Source organism: Carassius gibelio, chromosome B15, assembly GCF_023724105.1.
Source record: "Carassius gibelio isolate Cgi1373 ecotype wild population from Czech Republic chromosome B15, carGib1.2-hapl.c, whole genome shotgun sequence".
NCBI lineage: Eukaryota > Metazoa > Chordata > Actinopteri > Cypriniformes > Cyprinidae > Carassius > Carassius gibelio.
This window is the reverse complement of record NC_068410.1, coordinates 27,446,214-27,470,057: the sequence shown is the minus strand read 5'-3', so window position 1 is coordinate 27,470,057 and position 23,844 is coordinate 27,446,214. Positions and strand designations below refer to the sequence as shown.

General features: G+C 37.4%; 2 protein-coding genes across 9 annotated transcripts in view; both read right to left on the bottom strand.

Annotated features, from left to right (window-relative positions):
• Nucleotides 1–7,536: 7,536 nt before the first annotated feature.
• Nucleotides 7,537–12,303, bottom strand: LOC127972542 (uncharacterized). 4 transcript variants are annotated; one of them, XM_052576139.1, is made up of 13 exons: nucleotides 12,163–12,303; nucleotides 10,714–10,977; nucleotides 10,298–10,606; nucleotides 10,146–10,205; nucleotides 10,001–10,051; nucleotides 9,825–9,896; nucleotides 9,644–9,721; nucleotides 9,485–9,540; nucleotides 9,379–9,421; nucleotides 9,212–9,295; nucleotides 8,850–9,070; nucleotides 8,523–8,682; nucleotides 7,537–8,417 (listed from the first exon to the last, which is right to left on the bottom strand). In XM_052576139.1, the coding sequence occupies exons 2-13, from the start codon at nucleotides 10,880–10,882 to the stop codon at nucleotides 8,272–8,274; spliced, it is 1,449 nt and encodes a 482-aa protein (XP_052432099.1). In that variant the 5' UTR covers nucleotides 10,883–10,977; nucleotides 12,163–12,303; the 3' UTR covers nucleotides 7,537–8,271. The 4 variants fall into 4 exon arrangements, with proteins under 4 accessions (XP_052432099.1, XP_052432098.1, XP_052432097.1 ...); XM_052576138.1 differs by having other exon boundaries at nucleotides 9,379–9,440; nucleotides 9,504–9,540; XM_052576137.1 differs by having other exon boundaries at nucleotides 9,379–9,540.
• Nucleotides 12,304–15,041: 2,738 nt separating this feature from the next.
• The window catches only part of mre11a (MRE11 homolog A, double strand break repair nuclease), a 320,741-nt gene continuing 311,938 nt past the window's right edge, over nucleotides 15,042–23,844 (bottom strand). Inside the window, exons 18-20 of one of the 5 annotated variants that reach the window (XM_052576124.1) lie at nucleotides 17,757–17,824; nucleotides 15,412–15,496; nucleotides 15,042–15,333 (exon numbers count right to left, since the gene is read on the bottom strand). In XM_052576124.1, coding sequence (XP_052432084.1) covers nucleotides 15,289–15,333; nucleotides 15,412–15,496; nucleotides 17,757–17,824 — 198 coding nt within the window. In that variant the 3' untranslated portion in view covers nucleotides 15,042–15,288. Of the gene's footprint in view, nucleotides 15,334–15,411; nucleotides 15,497–17,756; nucleotides 17,825–17,921; nucleotides 18,623–23,844 lie in introns of those variants that run through there. The other 4 variants (XM_052576122.1, XM_052576126.1, XM_052576123.1 and 1 more) reach the window with 4 other exon arrangements.

The following is a 23,844-nucleotide window of genomic DNA, read 5'->3' as shown; positions in this document are numbered from 1 at the left end:
TTGAAACCTCAGTAAGGGACAAAGCTTTTACCCGTTATATGGCTTACCCAGTTGCTCCAAAGGTCAAGGAGACTCATTATAAAATTATGTTTAGGATATATCCAGTTAGAGACTTTATACAAAAACGATTTCATTTCGATGTGGATCCTTGTGGTTTCTGCTTTTCATTTCCTGAAACACTTGATCACCTTTTCTTTTACTGTGAGGTTTCTTCTAAATTTTGGTTTGATATACATAGCTGGTTGTCAGTAAAAATGGAGACAGTTTCTCCTACAACCCGGCAAGACGTGCTCTTTTTTAAATGTGATCTTACATTGTTGGTTACCTGTCTTGTTATGTAAATTAAGCAATAAAAAAAATAAAAAAAATAAATAAATAATAATAAATATGGAGGATGGAGGATTTAAACTATGGAAAACTAAAGGTATTCAGACTATTAAAGACTTTTATATGGATGGAATACTTTTTACTTTTTTTTAAAGAATTGTGTGATAAACACCAGATTCCCTCAAAACATTTTTTTTTTTATATTCACAGCTTAAAAGTTTTATGTCTTCCAGGTCTATAGATATTATGTTCATTCCCAAACTGTCATTAATTGAGTAAATAATTGAAAAAAGAGGTGAAAATGGCCAATTGTCAAAATATTATAATTTAATAATGTCTAACTCTAAAGAGTCTGCTGTAGACAAATTAAACGCATGGAGGAAAGACATTCAAGAAGAAACAGAGGAATTTGAATGGACTGAAGCATGTTTAAACGATATTGGGCTCACTTCTGGCTGGCTGCTGTTCTTCCATCAGTTTATCGTTCTGTGACGGCGCTGATGTTGACGGCGCAGGCGCCACAGTGTCTTCCGCTGCGTCTTCCGTTCCGCCGCGTCTTCCCGCAGCATCTTCGGGCCGTGTCTTCGGGCCTGGCTCGGCCTCTGGCTCTGCTGACTGGAGCAGGTTCACAAACGTTAAAAGAAAAAAAAAACAATTTCAAATATTTTTTTTTTCTTTTTACGTTTTGCCGCACCCGAGATCATCTTGAATGTTAGCCTACTCAAAACACACCTGCCTGCTAGATTTGTTGTCCCGTTCTGACCTCTGACCGCCGCTGACGTCTCCTCGGACTTAACTAACTGGCTGGCGCCACAGTTGCCAACTCTCGCGAGACAAATAAGCAACTGGAGCTTCAAAAACAAGCCCAATATTATTTGATAATTTATTTTCCGCATTATCATTTATTAACAATAAATGAGCCTGCAACATATTAAACTGAAACCATTGCTTTATTAGAGAAGGATAAACTGATTAGGAAAAAAAAGGATAAAAATAAATAAAAATCAGGGAACTGCAACAAAGCGGAGAGAACGCACTGTCCTCATCTCCGATCACCTGTAAGGGTGAATCGGATTGGAGAGAAGGAAAAGGACAAAAAGACAAGAAGGGAAAGACAAGAGCATTAAGGGTAGCTGTAACATATATTAAGCTTAATAAAATAAAATTCTCCACTTCGTTGGAGGCATTGTTTGCAGGCGCGCTGGAAGCTGTTTGATGCGGGGGGTGGGGGGGGGGGCTGAAGGCTGGGTTGGAAAATATGTGACGTCATTATGTTGTGACTGACGACATGAAATTTCTCTACTAGTCTTCACCCCTGGCGTGATTGTTACTGTTTTATACACAAAAATTGTACTTGGTGTAGGCCTACTTGTACTTTGATGTTTAATAAAAATAAATAAATTAAAAAAATAAAAAATCTCTGTACTGTTTAGGCTATGTGTTGTAGCCATTAAAGAAAACACATTGGGTTTCATATTTGTTTAAATATTATAGGCTAATGTAATTTTCTTATTTATTTAATCAATGTTTATTATGAAAGTGAGCATGCAGCATGAGAAAGATATGATACATCATGCGCAATAGCCCAGATGTGGAGTGGGTAAGACATGATTTTGACCACTTTATTGAGTTTTGTTTTGTAGAAAGACTCTGTTTAAAAGATTTTCGTTTTGTATAAATTGTATCTTAATTTTGATCAATATTTTATCAACCCATTGCCTGTATTTTATAAACAAGCAAATATATTAGCAGACAATGTAATAAGGTGCCGGCACATCACTTGTATTGCACGTGAACTGGAGGGCGCAGAAACTCAGCTTGTGCCTCACAGACAGTTTTGAGAAATATAGGCTATCTATTATAGAAAGCTTAAAAATGTCTACTTTTAAACGAAAATATTCAAAACGAAAAGAAATAGGCTACTCTCTGAATATGTCGTCCTAATCCATATGAAATGTGCATTTCTCTCTGGCGTTCATGGCGAGTCCGCATCGTCTTTGCAGCGACACAGAAAACACCATTTTATTAATAAACAACTAAATGTCTCCTTGCTGTTTTTGACAAATTCATAATCATTTCTTTGTGGCAAAATTATGCATGTGGTCGTGCCCTTGAGAGCGGCTAGTAAACGCCCATTATTCTGATCGGAACAAAGCATGGCAAATTCTACATTTATTTCATTTTCTCCATAGAAATGAGAGGCCAAGTCACAGGTCAAATATTTTTTTTATTTACAATAATAGTGATTGTCGGAAGAGATGGCTTCCCTTTGGCTTCAGGGAGAAAAGGCCACTGAGAACGGGGATGGTCATGACATCCTTTGTTTGAGAAGAATTCCCATCACTATTTTTACTTTTCTTAACTGTGTTACCCGAAAAAAAGTCCGAGATACGTTTCTGCTGCTTATTGACCATGACCAAACAAGTGTGAGGTGACGGAAGCATTCCTGAGGAGGCTAGGTTAGTCTTTTATCAACGAAATATTAAAAGAATTAATCATTAGTTTATATCTTATACACTATATCTTAATCCCACATTAAACACATTGTTATGTCTGTTTTTTATTTTTATTTTTTTCACGTTTTTAAGTAGCTACTATATTAGGTCAGTCCACGGGGGCTGATGCTATGACGGGGGGGGGGGGGGGGGGGGGGGGGTGCTGCCGCGCCATTGATTGTTTGTAGAAATTTAAATACGTTTACTTCTGTAGATCATAGAGCGCGCCGCCTGCACGTTGAACGTGATATTACTCCAATGAGGGGGATAAGGGCAAGTAGCCCAGAGTGCAGTCAGGACGATGGGCCCACCTCAGCAGTTATTGGTTTATGATTAAGATGAGCTTATTGGTGTACAGATGAGTGACTATTTTACAGCTTATTGGTATAGAGAATTATGACGCTGTGAGCAGGATTGGAATGCAGAAGTAGACACTCAGAAAAATAAACTTTTAATATAAATTAAAAGTGAATATAAATGTTGTGTTTTTGCATTTATTGTTGCATTTCCACAACATCCCGTATAAATACAAAGAGTTTTGGATTACGACGAACAGAACAGAAATAAATGGTCTACTCCCTCAATGGCTGTAGACGCTACCTCGGCATTAGGTTTGAAAATGACAAGGCAATATAACGCGAAGTATGGTTATGTAGATAGTCATGGAGTACCTTGATTTATATATTCAAATTATATATATATATAATTTGAATATATAAATCAAGGTATATATATATATATGTGTGTGTGTGTGTGTGTGTGTGTGTAACAAATTGTCACCAGTCTCTGTACGTCACCAATAATATTTTGAACATTCCCTTAGCCCCTACGAAAATTTACCATGGTTCTGCTACAATAACTATTGTTAAACTATGGTGTTTTTATAATTACAGCACATGGTAATTAATATGCCAACAAATACTTTTACTACAATAAATCCATGGTTACTTTTTGCAAGGAAGGAACTATACAGGTTCTAAAGAACTTGCCCAAAAACACTTGTTACAACTTTCTTTTATTTGTTTTCTGAACTGCACTACTGAAAACCTCATTAATCCTCACAATCCTGTCACAACTAAATTAAGAATTCATTATGAGCAATGCATAGCAAATGATGTTACCATCAAATATGAGAAACCTTAAAGAATGATAGACTGATGTAAATGACTGAAACCTGTTGTCATGCACGTCTTTTCCATAGCTTTTTTATTTACATCAATTAATACATCAAAACCAGTTGATCTCAGTTCATTCTCTATTTCCCTTCAATGAACTTAACACACAAATGTGTTTCATGCCGCAAAAAAATAAAAAAATAAAATAACAGTCCTTGGAACAAAATCCTGTGTAAACAAAAGCCCAGAGGATCACCACGATTGCCTCTTCCCTGTAACCGTGTGGGTTAAACTTGAAAAGGGTTCTGCACTGCAAGCTTTCCCTGATGCTGTACATCCGTCTGAACTCATTCCGGTAGACAGGAGGACAATTCTTCCAGTTGGCCACAACTTATAGTGTAAAAACAAAATACAGGAAAGATAATAATAATAATAAAAAAAGTTTAACAGCCTTGTACTACAAAATTCAATTGGAGAATGAGCGTTAAACAGGGGTAAATCTTACTGTCTAGCCAGGCAAAGTGTGCCACTTTCAGAAAAACTTCGGAGCACATCACTAAACCATCTGCAAACCAGAGAAAGTGTCAAATATGCAGAGTCACCTGCTGACAAAATAAGTTCCCTGAGGATTTCCAGGGAAAGCTGTTGAATCAAAAACATACATAGGTTTATTTATACATGTATATAAAAGTTATTAAACATTATATAATACACACAAAAATCATGCATGTCTGTTCAAATAACTTGACAAATGTAATGGCATACCTCTGTAAAATCAAACCTAAGAACTAAAGCCATGTACAGAGTGTACTGTTACAATCCACAAAGAACAATAAAATGAGCAATTTATAACAATTATTAGCAATAATTAATTCAAATGTCAATTCAAATTGAACGTACCGTGGATAAATAAATGATTGAACATCGCATTTCATATTATAAGATATTTACACAACCACTTTTACGTTGAATAGCGTTATTACTCTGCTGCTGCAGTTGCCACCGTTCTGTTTGTTTCAACGCAAACTGCCCCTTGCTGGCTCGGAGCAAAATGTCAAAGGCGGGGAAAACAAATATGGGTGGGGCGACACGTGTCGCTCCGCCTCAAGGTGTCGCCCGCCCCATAGTCCAGACTGCACTTTGGGGTTACACGATAAGGGGGTGGATTCAGCGGAATGTTTTGACGAATGTTACGCCACAGCACTTATATGATTGCACTGATTTGGCTACATCTGTAAGCAGACAGTGTCAATCAATGTATCAGTATCAATGTACACCATAGATGTAAAGAAAACTAAGTTGCTTGTCAGATTTTCCTAACAAGCAACCATATATTCTTTAATAAGCCCAAAAAAACCACAACCGGCAACCCGTGCTGTTTTAACGCAACTTACAAACAAAAAAAAAAAAGCCCAAAGTCGCGTATTATATGCGGACTTGGCAACTATGGCTGGCACCTCTATATAAATACAGTCATGGACTGGCGTCAATGTGATGTAATGTAACAGTCTAAACATTGTCACTATTTTTAGTTAATTAATAAATATTGAAATAAATTGTAGATAGGACATTTGTATGTTTTATTTTATTTTTATTATTATTATTTTTTTTGTCCCTCTGTCTGGGCCCCATCCCGTCAATCAGGCCCTAGGCACGTGCCTAGTTTGCCTTTGCATTAATCCGGCTCTGATAGTAGGCGAAAAAACAGTATGCGAAGCAAGCATAGACAGTAAAAGAAATGGACACAGCGACCCCATTGGAACTCAATTGAGCACTTCCGTTTCTGACGCTCAGACTCAAACTAAGCTTGATGACGTCAGCAACCTGTCTGACAGATGTAACTCTTCTAGTAGCTGTGCGTGCAAACTGCCATCGTTAATCTTGCAGAGACGGCGAGCTTGAGCGGGGAGTTCTTTGGCGTGAGTGAGCAGGAGTAAGTTATCTGATTAATTATTTTGTATAGTATTTTAACATGTAACGCCAATACATCATATTAAGTTAATTGCCTGCGAGCTTCTCCTCCTCTCTGTACGGTAATGCGACAGAGAGTCGCGTGGTTATGACGCAATCGTTAGCCTATTTTTACAAAAACTGTTTCTACGGGGCCATTATGTAACATAGAAGGTAATGGAGCCCTTTATACATTGTCGTGTATCTTTAGAAATAAATAAAGGACACACGGAGTCTTTAAACGCCTCAGATGTAAAGTTATTCGCTGTCAAAGTGACGCCAAAATGAATAGGAGTCAATGGGAATGCTAACGAAAGTGAAGTTCTGCTACAAGATGGCGGCACCCAGCCGACTTCAACTTCTGGTCGACTTCCTTGCCGCCTGGAAGCAAGTAGTATGTCACAATACTTAGTATTCGAAAAACATTAGGCGAGACATACCCGGATGGCCTACTACTTCCGCCCGAATTCCGTAGCATGCATAGGATGGACACTACTCTATCCCATGAGGCCACGGGAGAGGACTCGTCATACTCATATTCGAAAATAACGGCAAATCGTGACACCGCTGTTTTGAAGTGTAAGTACCTTATGGATAAACGCTGTTCATTGTGGTTAAAGTGTACTTGTTTAACATAATCCAAGTATCGACCGACTTGTTAAGGTTTTACACATTGTAAACTGATGAGACTTTTTTGTAAATTGAGTTTAAAATAATGTTTAATCATCATTATCGATCAGAGGCTGTTCCTCAGCTTGTTAAGGCTGCTTTCTACAGACGGTTCGTTAAGTAATTGAATAATAGCAAGTAACTTTTGAAGCACTTGTGTGCACACTGAGGTTGCAGAGGTTTCCAGGTGTTTTTTTTTAAACATACAGTAAATAATACTGAAGGCTCTCTCAACAATGTTCTGTGCACGAGCATCATTGGTGTTGAATCAAACATGTACAGGATTCTCTACAGGCTTTCTATATGCTGTGATGAGGCAGATGTGTGCACTCAAACAAGGACACACACCATCTCCCAGGATGTGTTTTCCTGCAGGTGGATACAGGCCTCCAGTGTAAATAGAGCTGTTCTTCAGCACCCTGGCATCATACACAGGCCCGGGATACTCAACAAAGATATCAAGGTACTTCCCCTGGTGGTGACCTGCAGCTGAACAGAATTAAACTGCTTCCTGTTTAAATAACATTAGACTTCACTTGCTGGAGGTTCAATTTTTATGTAACAGCCATCTATTGTGCCAGCTACCAGAAGAAAAGCTGCTTCCACTGCCTCAAGGTCATCAGCCACCTCAAAATCCCCATAAAAAGACCTGCTCATTCTGTGCACAATGTTATGCAGCTCTTGCCCAGATAGCAATGAGTCGGCGGACCGCCGGCGGCGCTCCGGCGGCAGTAGAAGCGTCAGAATAGCGTAATCGCAAACACGTTTGACGGTGCACCGCCGGCGGCAGCCGCTTTTTAGAAGCGGCAGCCGCCTTCCTACCGCCTTCGTTCCTTCGTTTTATATCAAAGGCGACCCTTCCGCGGCCCGTCGGAGGCAAACGCTATTTTCGAGCGATCGGTCGCCGCTTGCTTATTTATTTATTTATATATATATATTATGCAGTTTATCAAGAATAATGATTGATCAAACCAGACAAATTTCCATTTGACGTTTTAATTCCACATTTCAAAGTACAGTAACTGTCATTGAAACATGATGTCAGATCCCTGAAATATAAATAACAGAAAAAAAGAGAAAAAAAATAAATAAATACACACACACACACACACACACACACACATGCAGGTTTCCAATTAAATTGTTAAAAAAAAAAAAACAGCCTTAGCTTACAAGCAAATTATAACACTTACAATAATTGTTAATAATATAAAGAGGTCAGCTCTGGCATGAAAAGAATTACCAGTAAACATAAGTAATGAGTATATCTGGTACCAAAGAATGTGCAGGACACCAAAAAAAATTCAGGTATAACATCACATTTACAAGCCATTTCTAACAATAAGATAAGTGGTAATAATTTAGAATAAAGCTCTGGAGTAGAATAGACCATTATAATGGCATTGCTGACCTGGGGTACAAGATGTCTCCTGTATCTGTGATAAACATCTTCAAATATATATAAAAAATACTGAGGTAAAAAAAGTAGTAGAACAGATATAACGGCAATGCTGACCTGTGGCACAAGGATTTACAAGCTATATTTAACAATATAATAAGTTAAGCACTATGATAATATCCACAGTGAACAGTGTGGATTGGGGAGTGCAGTCTGACACTTCTGGCTTCTTTAGGGGTCTTGATGTTACTGACTGCAGGATAAAGAAAGGGTTCCAGTTGTCAGTGATGCTGGGATGTCAGTAGTCAGCCTAGGTTTAAGGGGTCGGCTGTGGGTCCCTCTCAGCTGTGCGGCGCCTTTTTCCGCCTTCACGGTCAGATGCTCCTTTCAAGTAACGCGTAACGTTAACCTGGATGGCTTCATCAGTGGCATCCTGTGTTGCCGGGTTCTTCCGGATGGCTCCTGTAGAAAATACAGATCTGTCATTCCATTTGAATGGCATAATGCCATACACATCTACTAAACATATTTTTTTTTTTTTTTTTTTTTTTTACACATCCAACTTACTTTGAACAATGGTCTTCAGGAACATGTCTCTAAAACATGCTTTATCCCCAACTCCAGTCCAGGTTGTATTGATGGAAAGGTGATTAGAGAAGATACTTTGAAGCATCCGCCAGACGGTTGTCTTTAGGTCCCTCCCACATTTGATTGCCAAAAACCGAAGCTGAAAATCCAAAAAAAGTGTTACAAATTACATTTCTCTGAAGCTTATCATACATAAATATAAAATGTGACAGGCTATGGATTCAGACTGTAGAATATGCAGTGTACAATCTTAATTCTACTTTTTACATTACCCTATGGAGTTATAAACGAAATCAGCACACTTACAAATCGTTCCTGGAGCTCTTTATCCTGCCTCAAACTGTTGTCAAGCAACGCCAAATCTTCCTGGGTGTCTAGGGGGAGTAACAGATCCCCTGGCAGGGATAACTCTCCAACAGACACATTGGCACTGAAATGTTGCAGCATAGTGTCCATTTTGTTGTCCATGCTACGCACAACATCGCCAAACTCTCCAAGACGTCGCAGCATTAAGGTCTGATCTGCACCTACAGGGGTTAAATAAAATAATAGTCAGTCCTGGTCCCTCAACTACTAAACTATGACATTTATATCTAGGTCTACTACATGTATAGGTGGCCCCAGTGGGAATTAAACCAACAACCACAGGTGTTGTTTGCAAGTTGTACCTGATTGCCCAGTGCGAGCAAACGTCTTCAACATTGTCCCAACTTGCTTCACCTGCTCTTGAAGTGAGCCGCTGTCATCCGAAGCTACAAAATGAAAGGCATATGGTAATTTTGTACATACATCACATACTCTTTCCTAAGTTTGACTTTTTTGTGCATGTTCTTACCTGCTCGTGCAGTGCTTTCCCTCAGAGCTTGGTTCTCCTCCCTCAGAGCTTGGTTCTCCTCCCTCAGAGCTTGGTTCTCCTCCCTAAGGGCTTGGTTTTCCTCCCTAAGGGCTTGGTTCTCCTCCATCACGGCTTGTTTTTCATTCTGGAGTCTCTGGAAATCTACATTAAAAAACAAAACAACAACAAACAAAAAAAACACCTAAAGGCACTATTTTCAATACTTTTAAAACACTGGACACTAAGACATAGGCCTAAAATATACCTTCATAGCTGAAAACTTCATGCTGTACACGAGATGCCAGGGGAGTCCAAGGGCCAATTACAGAGCGATGACTTTCTCCTATTGATAATCATTGACGTAAAAATATGTTTGAAGTTATTGCATACATTTAATGAATTGGACTTAAAATGGAACACTTAGTTCAGCGCAACATATTACATACCTCCAGCGTTTTCACCCATATGCTGCCAGGGTAAATTTGCTGCTGGGGGTGTAAAGCTTAGTACTTGACGAGCTGGAAGAGCAAACATAACAGCTTTAACTTCAGTGCAGAGTATTGCATATTCAGTAATGAAACTATAATTGAACTGTGCAAAGCTAATGGAATGTACAACACACCTCGACACCTTTCATCCAGAAACTGCTGCGGCGAGTAACCAGTCAAGTGTCCTAAGGAATCCTTTAATCATAATCTGTTTTTCATTATCTTAAATAGAAGCAATAGTTTCCAAGACAAAAAAACGTCACAAATAACATCACTTACTTGTACTCAAACTCTTGGCTCTGTGAAGTGGAGTCTGAATTTCTGGGGAGAAACCTGGTTCTGAGAAAGAGGAAACAGAAATTTGAAAATCTAACAAAGGGTATAGTTTAGTGGCAGGATCACAAATCAAGCATCACAGCAATTTTACATACCACCTCTGAAGTCTACAGATGGCACAACATTTTCCTGGTTTTCTGGAATCGATGCAACTTCTGGAGCATCGGGCAGCACTGAAACCTTGTTACCAGGAACAATGTTTTCAAAGCTCAAAAGAGGTTGTCCAAACGACAGCACTGCTGGTGCATCTGGAAGACTAGACTCCTCTTCATCAGAAGAGGCCTGGGGTCTGTACTTGGAATTTGAGATTCTCTTTCCCTTTCTCTTCTTGTCATCGTCCGTCGTTTCAACGCTAGAACCTGTTTGGAAGCGCATCAAATATCTCATCGCCTCTTGCCAACATTCTAGAGCAGGGAATAATGAATGAAAGTCAGTTATCCACCATAAACAGACAAAGAAAATACACAGATGAAATGCAGGAAAATCAAATGCATAAGTCAGAACCATTTACCTGCTCCCTTCATAAATGTCTTCACATGTTGATGTTCATTTACAGGAGGATTTACTTGGTCAAAGTCAGGAATAACAGCAAGTAGAGCATCGTTTGCAGCTGCAATTTCCTGTTTGTCCCTCTCAACTCCTTTCAATATTCGTCTCCTTTTGGCCCAGTAACTAGACATTGTAACTAACAATGCATTTACCTTTAAAGCCAAAACGATTGTCCAACAGTAGGTCTCTTGTGTGAAGTTAACCAGTTATGCTCCGGTCAAGGTATCTGCAAGAAAATGTGAACAAAACCACATTGTTAACGTTAGGAATATACAGTAGCTATGCTGTAGAAAAAAAAAAAAAAGATCAGCCAAACGTGGAACAGTGAAATTGTTAAAAAATAAAATGTACTCATTCAGTGTAGTGATTCAAGTGAACAGCACTGTCCTCAAACATAAAAAGTACAGCACTTCAGATAAATAACTCATCATAATCCCCTTAAATCCTAGAAGTACAGTAGCAACAGCACGTGCTAGCTAACACTTGCTAGTCACTGTAGCTACATTGTGAACTGAACTAGCAGCATACTTTGATCTGACAAACAAAATAATTTAAACAACCATCATTCTGCTTTGTTAGAAAACACCAAATAATTTAAGTTATACTGAAGTCTTTCTAAATGTAAAGCTTTGGATACCTACTGTAGCTAGTTACATTTCTACATGTAATGTAACTAGCAACATTGCTTAACCTCAGTGTGTAAGTTACTGTAACAAAGGCACAACAGCATGTGTTAGCTAACAATTGCTAGCCACTCTAGCTACTGGACTAGCAGCTACTTGTTCAGACAAACAAAATCATTTAAACAACCTATATACAACGTTAGTTTTGTAAGAAAACACTAGATGTAAAGCTTTTGCTACGTACTGAAGCTATACACATTTCAACATGCTTGAACAGTGTAAAAAAGGCGAAACAGCATGTGTTAGCTAACACTCTGAACTAGACTAGCAGCGTGCGTGTCGGAACAAACAAATGAAAACAACCTAACGTTACTGGTATCATCATTCGGTTTAGTTAGAAAACAACACAAGTTATACTGATCAGTCTTGTCGTAGATTTTGCTACCTACTGCTGGAACCACATTACCACATGGGCGGCGGCATAATTGTCCATACAAGTAACTGTAGTTAATTCGACTGACCAAAACTAACTTAAAACACATACGTACTCACACTCGTATAAACATACGTATCTTAGAAGAAAAGAAAAACTCAACGCCTGGAAGAAACAAAGTAGCTATTACAGAAAGTTAATTGTAACATGGCGGCAACTTTGTAAACAAGGCTAACTTACTTTAGCCTTACTTTAGCTTGACTAGTAAGGCATGAACAAAGATGACTACAGATTTTACAAAGATAAACTAAAAACAATGTAAACATAATATTGCGTTAAGGAAACATGTACTTACTTAAACGATGGTAGTCCACAGAAACTCGCGATTGAACGGCGAACTGACGCGAATGTGTGCTCTAGTTATGTTGTTTGGGGAGGGGCCAGGAGCTCAGTGGCTCCAGTGCGTCATCGAGCCACCGTTTGAGCTCCGCCCAAAAAAAAATCCTGAACACAGCAATGGTGAAAACCTATACTTTCTAACATTTATAATGTGTTTACATTTTTTTAAGTGTTTTACTGTCTTAAACATTTGTACAGGTCGCAATTGCAAATTAATCCCTTATACATGTAAAAAGTCAAAAAAAAAAAAAAAAAAAAATCGAGGTTGGAAAAAAATGAAAGACATAAAATGACATTTCCTGGAATGGCAGAAAGACGAAATATTTCTAAATATTTCATAAATCTGCCAGTGCAGCTGTGAAACCAGAGGAGCTTTTAGATTTTAGTTTATCCTTCTGATCAGGTCAAAACAGAGATTTTCCTGTTTATGATAGGCTATTACCATGGTTGCAAATTAATAAAAAATTATAAAGTATAGACCTACCCAAGATTTTGGCCATGTTGCAGATGTCTTTCACTGTTCACTGATGTAGCCAGGCATTAGTGAAAAGTCTAACTTCATCAATTTATTCAGCTAAATTGTTCATACCATGAATTAAATATCTAAAACCTAATCAGAATCAGAAAGATATTTATTGCCAAGTAAGTTTTACAAAAGGAATTATTTTTGGTTTATGCATGTCTCAATTGTGCATAAATCAAAGAAATGTAAACAATTTTCACCTAAGTGCATAAAATAATTTTACATATAGCCTATTAGGCTACTCTATCGCTTCAGAGTTTCAAAGTAATTTAAATGTAATTTCCTAAACCGTACCTTATCATGGAATCAAGAGTCAAGAATAAACCCTAATGGCTTAAAAAAAAAAAATAATAATAATAATAATAATATGGGATTTAATTCACATATAGGCTATTATGATTTTATAATCGCTTCAGATGTGAAAAGTAGTTAAAATGCTGTCAGTTCCACTTCCATTCTAACTCCCAACATGCTAAACATAGCCTTGGCTGCTGGTCGATTTTAGTAGAAATCCTTGTATTTCAAAGCGGCTTGCCGCCAGCCGGCCGCGGTCCATTAGACGGAGGCAACCGCCAAAGAAAATGAAGCAGTCGGCCCGCCGGCTTTTCGCCGGCGGCATCTCGCAAGAAATGGGAGTGACGTATTCGGCGGCAAACGTTTCATCCCCGCCAGCGGGACGCACCTATAGCCGACAGCTTAGGGCCGGCGGCAAAAAGAAGCCGTGCGGATATTTTTTGCTAGCTGGGTGGATGTCAAAGGCCAGTGATAGCAGCCTGTATGATGCTTTTCACAGTCTGCAAATATGTAGTTTTTGTTTTTTAGAATAACATTTTTTGCTGATATATTTATATCTATCTATATCTATATATTTTTTATATGTGTGCATATTGTCTATAATGTATATATTATGTATTTATGTATATATTGTGATGTGTGTATATGTGTGTGTGTGTTTCTGTGTATATTTCTATAATGTATTTGTGTGTATTTATGTGTATATATGTGTGTGTGTTTTTGTCTAAGCATTGATTCAAGTTTATTAATTGATTTATGTTCCTTTTGTGTAATTTTATTTGTATTTATTTATTACAATAAATTACTTTATATCCTTACATAAAATCAGGCTGTCATTCTGTTCACAGATGTAGCTGCTGTTATTCTGAGGTAGACAATTAAAAGCTAAATCTATATTTAGTAAAGGATTTACAAGCTGTCAACGAAGGCATGATATGCGAACAGTTAACCGACGCCTGCTTTGAATTGTTAATTCAAACGACGTAAAAACGTAGGCGAAAGTGGTAAGAATAACGAAAAACATCACCGATGTTCGCTCGGTAGATTGGGCTCTTTAAATTTACGCGCTGTTGTGACGACGTATGTCACGTGACAATGTCAACACGGCGGATGTAGTACGTCTGAATTTCATTCATACTACCCACATTCATACTATATAGAACGTACTTTTCTAATGGTCGAGTAGTACGTTCAAATTCAAATGTATTACCCAGTACGGAGTATGCGATTTCGGACGCAGCTCTAGTGTTATCAGAGAGTGTGCCTTTGGTTGCTAGGGAACCAGAGGCCTGTTCTGTACATTTTGAGATGATAGCTTCCTTTTGGGGGAAGGGTCCAAAGACCCTTTGGTTAGATGGAGGCATTAGATATTATTTGTTAAATGTAACAAATAGTTGTGTGTCTTATCGTACAGTAAGTGGCTCTACAATTTAATGATATCTTACAAATTTTTCAGATAAATCACTTGACCAACTTTGCCCGTTTTTATAATTCCAAAGAGCCCCCTATTGGAAGTTTTCTCATGCCGCCAAGACCATACTACGAGAGGCGGTAGTGGTGATCTGATGTACTCATAACTGAACCTTAAGTGACGTGAACCAAAAATCAACATGTCATCAGTGATGTGAGTACCAATAGCTATGTTACACCTTGTTCAGAAGATGCTACAATTATCTATATTGTTGACCTACCAGAACCTGTAAAAATGACGTCAACTGATTATCCATACAGTATAAGTCCTAGTTGTTCTTTGTCCTATGTTAGTTGAAGGCTGTATCCTCTTACTAATTTCTATGGCATTTGGAGATGTGGAAAACTTAGTAACCAGTAACCAGATTAAATTATATTGTGTGTCTGGGGTGATTGTTGTAGCAGTATTTTTTCTGTAAAATACATTTGTTGAGTAAACTTGGTAAAACAACAAACTAATAAGATTCTCCCTGCCTGAATCATCAAATATAATATTTTGCCTTGTAGCAATAACATATTTTCCTATGAATGTATACCTAAGAAGAAAGTGACAGTTTATGGTTTTTATTGGCTTGGAACAGACATAAACACACTTTTGCTTTCATAAACACACATGGATGCATGTCCTCAAATAAATATCTGGGACATTAGAAGACAACAATGTTCATCATCTAACATCTAACAGTTTTTAAAACAACTGTAGGCAAGTTAATCTTCAACAAACTATTTTACTCCAATCTCTGCAAAAACTCTGGAAGGACTGAGAAAAGTAGACAAGCAATTGGGTTTCTTTCCTTATCTGCGCTGCGGTCTTGACCCCTTGAATGGATCAAACTCATCCTGTGGGGAGAAGTGAAGGTAAATATCATTTTTTTTGTTATCAAATTCAAAACAATAAGGAGTGGATATTATTCCTACCTCATCTTCATCATCAAAACATACTCCTTTAAAAGACTGGCTCTGGCTCTGGGAGACCCTCTTATTGGCACTTAATGAAGTTGGCCTGTTGGTTAAACAAAAAAGGCATGTGCAACAGGTTTAGTTATTATTATTATTTTTGGTAACACTTTATTTTGATAGTCCACTTTAGACATTCTTCTAGCAGAAAGTAACTTTTCAACTGCATGTCAACTATCAGTTAGTAGAGTATTAGTAGACTGTCTGCTTAATATCTTCACACTTTCTGTCAACTTTTTGTCAACTTATATTAAGCCTAAACCTACCCCTAACACTAACCCTAAACCTACCCTAACAGTCTACTCTGAGAGTTAGTAGACATGTAGTTGCAAATTTCTGAGATTTAGTTGATATGTAGTTGACATGTAGTTACAAAGTTACTTATAGCCAGTAGAATGTCTAAAGTGGACTATGGAAATAAAGTGTAACCTTATTTTTTAATAGTTAACTAAATTCATTTAACAGCTTTTCAGTCTTAAAGGGATACTCCACCCCAAAATGAAAATTTAATCGGTTCACTCCGAGCAGAATCGATATTGTAACGTTTCTGTTCCTGCTTTCCTCTGAATTATTACCGTTCCGAAACCGGATGGGGTTGAAAAAATAACACTTATCATAACACTTGATTTATTAAACATGAAGAGTTGAACATTAGGAATTAGCCACATCTGATTACACAGTGTGCATCATCTCTCTCTCACACTCTACCTCTCTAACTGCATTACATTAATTTTAACCTTAAATTTCACTCCCTACAATAATAGTAATGTAATAATAATAAAGTACAGCGTCTTATTTAATCAAAAAGAAAAAGAAAAAATAGAGATCTAACGTCAGTCAATAACTTGTTGTGGTTAGTCATCTTTTCTAGATTTTGGCCAAATGTGTATGCGATTCTAATCTCATAAATGTAAAATCTAAAAACTATAAAATCTATCAACACTTTAAAGACATTTTTTAAGATATTGAAAAATATTTGCTGCACTGTAAAAAAAAAAAAAAAAAAAAAAAAAAAAAAAAAACAAGGATGAAAGATGGCGTTTTGAAAGTGAAAAAAAAAAACCTTAAGTTACAGCGTCACATTGCATTTTATTAGCCCTATTACTTTCTGAAATAAGGCTAAAATGCCTGTAGTCTAAAGCAAAATGTTTACAAACATAAAAACAGCTATTAGTTTCACTCTGAAACAAAACAAGTTTAGGCTAAAAACGTCAATCCCAAAACAAATTAATTTAAGCTGAAGCTGATGCCTGCATCTCTCATCCGGCACAAATCCAAATGTTTCCATGTTCCCTACGTATCTGGATGCTAAAATATTATTTATTATATAGTGTTTGTACTTTTATCTACATAAAACATCATCCTTCATATCGGCTTCATCAGCACAGTAAGGCGCGGTCACTCTGAATGATGTTGTGTCAGCGTGATGGTCATACCAAAGCTGATTGGTTATATATAGAAGCAAGACATTATTCAAAGCTGTCAGCTTTTGCAAAATAATTAAAACTGTAAAGCTTTTGCAAAATAAAGAAAACTTCTCTCTGCAGTTTCGTTTTCCTTTTCGAAAACTTTGGAACGTGTCACAATGAACTGTAATTTAGCACACTTTTGCGTTCATTTCATTTATCTGTCAATATGATTTAAGTGAAATATATTTAGTGTACATGCCTATATTCCTTTTTATGTAAGCCTATAGGGGTTTTTCAGTTTTCTCCATTCACAGAAGTGCTGCAGGTGTGCGATCTGTTGAATTCATCTCATACTATCCTCAGATAAACTCAAGGGCAGTGCATTGCCATTGCGACTTGCCTATGAGGAGTTCACAGCTGAGCGGACATTTCACTCACTGCATTCACATTTGCATATACCGTACTTCTGGAATTCATGATTCATGATTCATTGACAGCAAATTTCTAATATTAAATGGAATGATAAAATAAAGTTATTAACCGGTTAATGGCCATTTCAAATGTTCGATTCTGTTCGGAACTATAAAATTAGATTTTGTTTCTGTTTCTGTTCCTGTCAAAATTTCGTTCGTTCCCGTTCTGTTTTCGTTCCTTGAACCGGTTCAGAGCCCTGGTCACAAGCATCCTTGTTTTCACCCAAAATGTCTTAAATTGTGTTTCGAGATCAAACAAAGCTTTTACGAGTTTGGAACGACATGGGGGTAATTAATGACAAAATTTGAATTTTGGGGTGGTGTATCCCCTTAAGCACTCTGTAGTTAAATTACTCCAGGAATGCAAAAATATGCTAAACAAATTGCTAAAATGTGTTTTCAATGTTTATGCTTTTCAACTTACTTTTGCTTTGGCTTGGAACATTTTAAAAATGCAACATTCTCATCAGAGTCACTGTCCTCTATTGTAATCTGAGAAAGAAGAGAGAAGAATAAATAGAACACAAAATGGGAATGCAATCGAATTACTTATCACAGCAAGATGACATCAGCAATCTTAAATCCTGTAAAGTCGCATGCAGTTGTTCTCTCCACTTGAAAATAATCTCTAAAAAAGGTATCTGTAGCTTATATACTCTCTCCAAATATAGTTATAATTGCAAATAACTGTTAATAAGTGTTCCTTTAGCTCAATTGGTAGAGCATTGCCTTATCAAGCGCAAGGTTGGGGGTTTGATTCCCCCCGGGAACACGACAGGTAAAAATTTATAGCCTGAATGCACTGTTAGTTGCTTTGGATAAAAGCGTCTGCTAAATGCATAATTTAAATTAAATTTAAAGGATTTGCAAGTTTATGATGCTTAACTTAGTTTTTGTTTAACAGAAAATACTTTTCAAGAACAAATTTCTAATTGGGACTACAACTTGCTGCTTCTGGAGCTTGTGAAGTGACAATGTCACTCATTTAAATAATCTCCACTCATGGGCAAGGCCTTGTTGAGCTGCTTTAGTTGCATGTTGTTGTGGCATGTTGGTGCCATGTTGAAGAGATTCTGTTTAGTTTCTTCCTTCCTGGTTCCAAAACCCTTTTATTTGTTCTTTTTCTGCATGATCTTTTTGTTTGTAAACATTTTCAGGGTCTGAATGAGATTCAAACTGGTAAAACTCATGCTTTCGTAAAAATTTACAATTGAGCAAATGGAAACTCACATTTGTGACATTTCTGGAATATGGTATAAGCAATTTGCCAATCGAAACACACTGGGCCAGCTAAAGAATCAGAGAAAAAAAAATGGTTTCGAAAGGGGGCTTCATCAAAACAAATACTAAACAGTGCATTAAAGACAAACTGGGAAGAAACTGGAAAATCATGCATTTTTTAAACAATCAAGCATAAGAGGTTACTCTAATACACTCCAAAAACCAATTTAAGACTTCGTAAAATGGCATAATAGGATTCTTTTAGTAGTTTCAGCAATTTTTAAATGTACAGGTGCTTTTCATTAAATTAGAATGTCATGGAAAAGTTCATTTATTTCAGTAATTCAACTCAAATAGTGAAACTTGTCTATTAAATAAATTCAATGCACACAGACTGAAGTAGTTTAAGCTTTTGGTTCTTTTGTGATGATTTGGCACATATTATATTATAAAACCCCACTAATTCACTATCTCAACAAAATTACAATATGGTGATATACCAATCCACTAATCAACTAAAAACACCTGTAACGTTTCTTGAGCCTACAAAATGGTCTCTCAGTTTGGTTTACTAGGCTATACAATCATGGGGAAGACTGCTGATCTGACAGTTGTCCAGAGGACAATCACTGACACCCTTCACAAGGAGGGGTAAGCCACCAACATTCATTGCCAAATAAGCTGTCTGTTCACAGATTGCTGTATCCAAGCATGTTAACAGAAGGTTGTTTGGAAGGGAAAAGTGTGGAAGAAAAAGATGCACAACCAAACGAGAGAACCGCAGCCTTATGCGGATTGTCAAGCAAAAATCGATTCAAGAGTTTGAGCGAGCTTCACAAGGAATGGACAGGGGCTGGGGTCAAGTCATCAAGATTCACCAGACACAAACATGTCAGGGAATTTGCTGAAAAAGAAGAATTTCTAAAAGTCCTCTTTTCAGATGAGATCAAGTTTTGTATTTAATTTAGTCAGCTGCAAATATGTCTTGACCCCCAAAAAATTCTAACAAAAGGTTTCAGAGTGGTTTACAGTAGTATCAAATGTACTTAAAAACATACTAAAAGTTTACCAAAGTTTGACTCCAAGAAAGGCCCCGTTTTTCAAAATGGCCGCCGCCAGGTCCTTAAAATTACCATTACTCCTTTGTATTCCTCCTAGACCAGAAATATTGGTGCCTGATACATGTTTTTTGCCATGTAATATTATAGCTAGCATATTTGTATGATTGTATGAAGTGATTATAAGTCCAATTATATATAAAAGCAATTGGTTACAAGCATATTTATGGGGAAAATATGTACAATTTCCCTTAAGTACATGCAGGTTCATGTAAAAAAAAAAAAAATAGAATATCATGGAAAAGTTATTTATTTTTTGTAATTTAATTTTAAAAAGCAAACCTTTTATATTCTACATTTATTGCACACGTACAAACTGAAATATGTAAAGAGTTTTTGTTTGAGTTCTGATGGTTACGACTTACAGGTTCAGTATCTCCAAAGTAGGTTTAATTATGCTATCAATACTTGGTTAGGGCTCCTTTTGCAATTACTGTCTGTGGTACTGCAGGTTGCTTTGATGGGGCCTTCAGCTCCTCTGTATTGTTTTTCAGATATTACTTATCCTCTTCACAATACCCCATAGATTCTCTGTGAGGTCAGGTGAGTTGGCTGGCCAATCAAGCACAATAATATCATGGTCAGCAAATCATTTGGAAGTGGTTTTGGCACTGTGGGTAGGTTGTGAGGGTTTTGCACTTTGTTTTATGTTTTGTTTATTGTGTCTAGTATCAGCACATGGCTTTGTTAATTGTTTTCTCGGCCATGTGTTCCTTTAGCAACTCCTCCTTGTTTCCTGTTTACCACACCCCCCTCGTCAGCCTGGTCAGTCTTATTGTGCTCAACTGTCCCTCATGTATTTTCCTCCTTATTTATAGTGCCCCTTACCCTTTTTTGTTTGCTGGTTCATGGTCATTCACACCCTCTCTGTCTCTGTATGTGGCTGAATATGCACCCGTGTCTCCTTGTCTGGTTGGTCTTGTGTAAGTTGTTTGTTCTTGCTTTTGGCTTTTATTTGTAATATTTATTTGGCTTTTTCTAGTCTTGATTCTTGTTGGTTAAACTGGTAATTTCTTATCTTGTTACTTAACCTTTTATTAGTTCATTGGCTTATATCTTTCCTTGTCTTGAGTTTAATTTGTGTTTTTGTGGAGCTTTGTCCTGTCTAGTTTTGTGTTCGAGTTCCTGACCCTGTCCCCGTGTGTCCTGCCCTGGTTCTACCTACCTGGCACTTGGTCTGTTTCAGAGTCAGTGGTTAACAACTGTCTGAGATCTGCTCTACGGTGCCTTGTGTGGTCTTCTCCATCAGTCTGGTTTTGCTGCCCCCTCTGTTGCCAAGCATTCTGCCAGTTGTTTCCTGAAGCTTTTCCAGTGGCCTCCCCTAGCTGTTCCTGTTAACTGTTATCCTGTTGTGTTATCTATTGTTCACTTCACTACCCTCTTGTATCCATCTGTTTTGTCAATAAAACCTTATTACCTCCCAATGAAATTGGGTCCTCCCTCCTAGATCCCTGACATAGGTGCTAAATTCCTGCTGCAAAATTAAACCAGCATCTCCATTAAGCTTGTCAGCAGGTGGAAACATAACGTGCTACAAAATCTCCTGGTAGATGGCTGCATTGACTTTGGACTTGATAAAACAATGAACCAACACCAGCAGACGTCACGGCACTCAAATCATCACTGACTTCAGAAACTTCACACCGGACTTTGGATTCTGTGCCTCTCCAGTCTTCCTCCAGACCTTGAATTCCAAATGAAATGGAACTTTCATCTGAAAAGAGGACTGTGAACCACTGAGCAACAGTCCAGCTCTTTTTCTTCTTATCCCAGGTGAAATGCTTCTGATTTTTTTTTTTTTGGTTCAGGAGTGGCTTGGTTTTAGGAATGTGACTGCTGTAGCCCTTTTCTTGAAGATGTCTGAGCGTGATGACTCTTGATGCGCTGACTCCGGCTTCAGCCCACTCCTTGTGAAGCTCTCCCAAGTTCTTGAATCTGCTTTTCCTAACAATCTTCCCAAGGCTGAAGTCATCCCTGTTGCTTATGCACCTTTTCCTACCACACTTTTTCCTTCCAGTCAACTTTCTATAAATATATTTTGATACAGCACTCTGTGAACAGCCAGCCCTTTCAGCAATGACCTTCTGTGGCTTAACCTAGCAGAGGGTTATGATGATTGTCTTCTGGACAACAGTCAAGTCAGTAGTCTTTCCCATAATTGTGGTTGCATGTTCTGAACTAGCCCAGGAGGTACCCAGTATTTATACTAATAATTAATAAAACTAATCAAGCTCAAAATGGAATATTCAAATTTTTTGAGATACTGAATTTTTTATTTTCCTAAGCTGTAAGTCGTAACAAACAGAATAAAAAAGTTTACTTTTTTAAATTAAATTACAAAAAATGAAGAACTTTTCTTTTAAGTAGTCAATGATGAATTTTGTTTGAGCAAAATGGTATACACTGTGCTGCCAACAACATTACAATGAGTCACGCAATATCAAATGTTAATATTCTATTCTCCCATCTTCTGAATTGCCTGAAAATGGTGAATTTAGGTTTGTTGTGTTTAGTATAATGCCACCTTTATACTCTAAAACATCTATAAAGGATGCATTACATATTAATTACCTAATTAAAATTGAAAAGAGTGACCATTTTAGAGGTTTCACACACAGGCCTCTGTTCGGGCTAATACAGGGTTGTTTATGATCAAAGTTATGATTAAAGTTATACATCTCCAATTTAAGTTACTTTTGGGTGCAATAACTTTTACATCAAATGTAAAGTCTGTGTTTTAGCAAAACAAGTGACATGACATAGGCTAAATTGTTTACATCTCTGGTTCACCCCAAACAATGATAAAACCTTACAGTATTCTCACAAAATCATGTATTCCATAAGTATGTAATCATGTCAGTGCAATTTAGACAAGTCCAATGGATTCACAGACCCAGAAAACATGGGGTTAGACACCAAGATGACTTGACTAAGTCAAATAATGAAGCAGTTAGGATATTTTAAGGGCTCCCCGCCCATCTTGGACGCCATCTTGAAAATTACACCTTTCTAGTGGTCAAACTTTGGTAAACTTTTTGTATGTTATTAAGGACACCTAATACTACAAAAAACAGCTGAGAAACCTTTTGTAAGAATTTTTTTAGGGTTAGGTGTTTTATTTTCATATATGCAGCCGTCTAATTTGGAAACCAAGGTCCTAGAGTCCTAGGAAGGGTGGAGAAGCTCATTGCCCAAGTTGCTTGAAATCCAGTATTAAGTTTCCACAGTCTGTGATGATATTGGGTGCAATGTCATCTGCTGGTGTTGGTCAATTTTATTTAAAAAATTTGTAAACCAAAGTCACTGCATCAGTTTACCAAGATTTGTGGAGCAGTTCATGCTTCATTCTGCTGACCAGCTTTTTGATGATGCTGATTTCATTTTCCAGAAGGATTTGCACCTGCACCTAGTTAGCTAAATAACCTTGGTGTTGGTGTGCTTAACTGGCCAGCAGACTCACCAGACCTGAACTCCATAGAGAATCTATGGAGTATTGAGAGGAAAATGAGAAACAACAGACCAAAAATTGCAGATCAGCTGAAGGCCACTGTCAAAGAAACCTGGGCTTCCATACCACCTCAGCAGTGCCACAAACTGATTACCTCCATGCCATACCATGCTGAATTGAGGCAGTAATTAAAGCAAAAGGAGCCCCTTCCAAGTACTGAACAGATGTACAGTAAATTAACATACTTTCTTAGAAGGCCAACAATTCAAATAAATTTTATTGGTCTCATAAAGTATTCTAATTTGTTGAGATAGTGAATTGGTGGGTTTTGTTAAATGTGATCCAAAGTCATCACAATTAAAAGAACCAAAAACTTAAACTACTTCAGTCTGTGTGTATTGAATTTATTTAATACACAAGTTTCACAATTTGAGTTGAATTACTGAAATAAATATACTCTTCCATGACATTCTAATTTATTGAGAAGCACCTGGATAAATTGGTAGTGGAGTTGAGTGAAACTGCTGCAAATGACACTGGGGATGAATCCTCAAACTTATATGTGAGTAAGCAAAGGGGGGAAATAGTGCTTTATTTTGGGAGGGTGCAGATTGACTTTGAATGTTAAGAACTTTGGGAAATTCTATATGTTGGATTTTTATGCGATTTCATTTTTTTGCCTTATTTGAGCCGTTTCAGTTTTCGCAGTCAGTCATGACTAATAT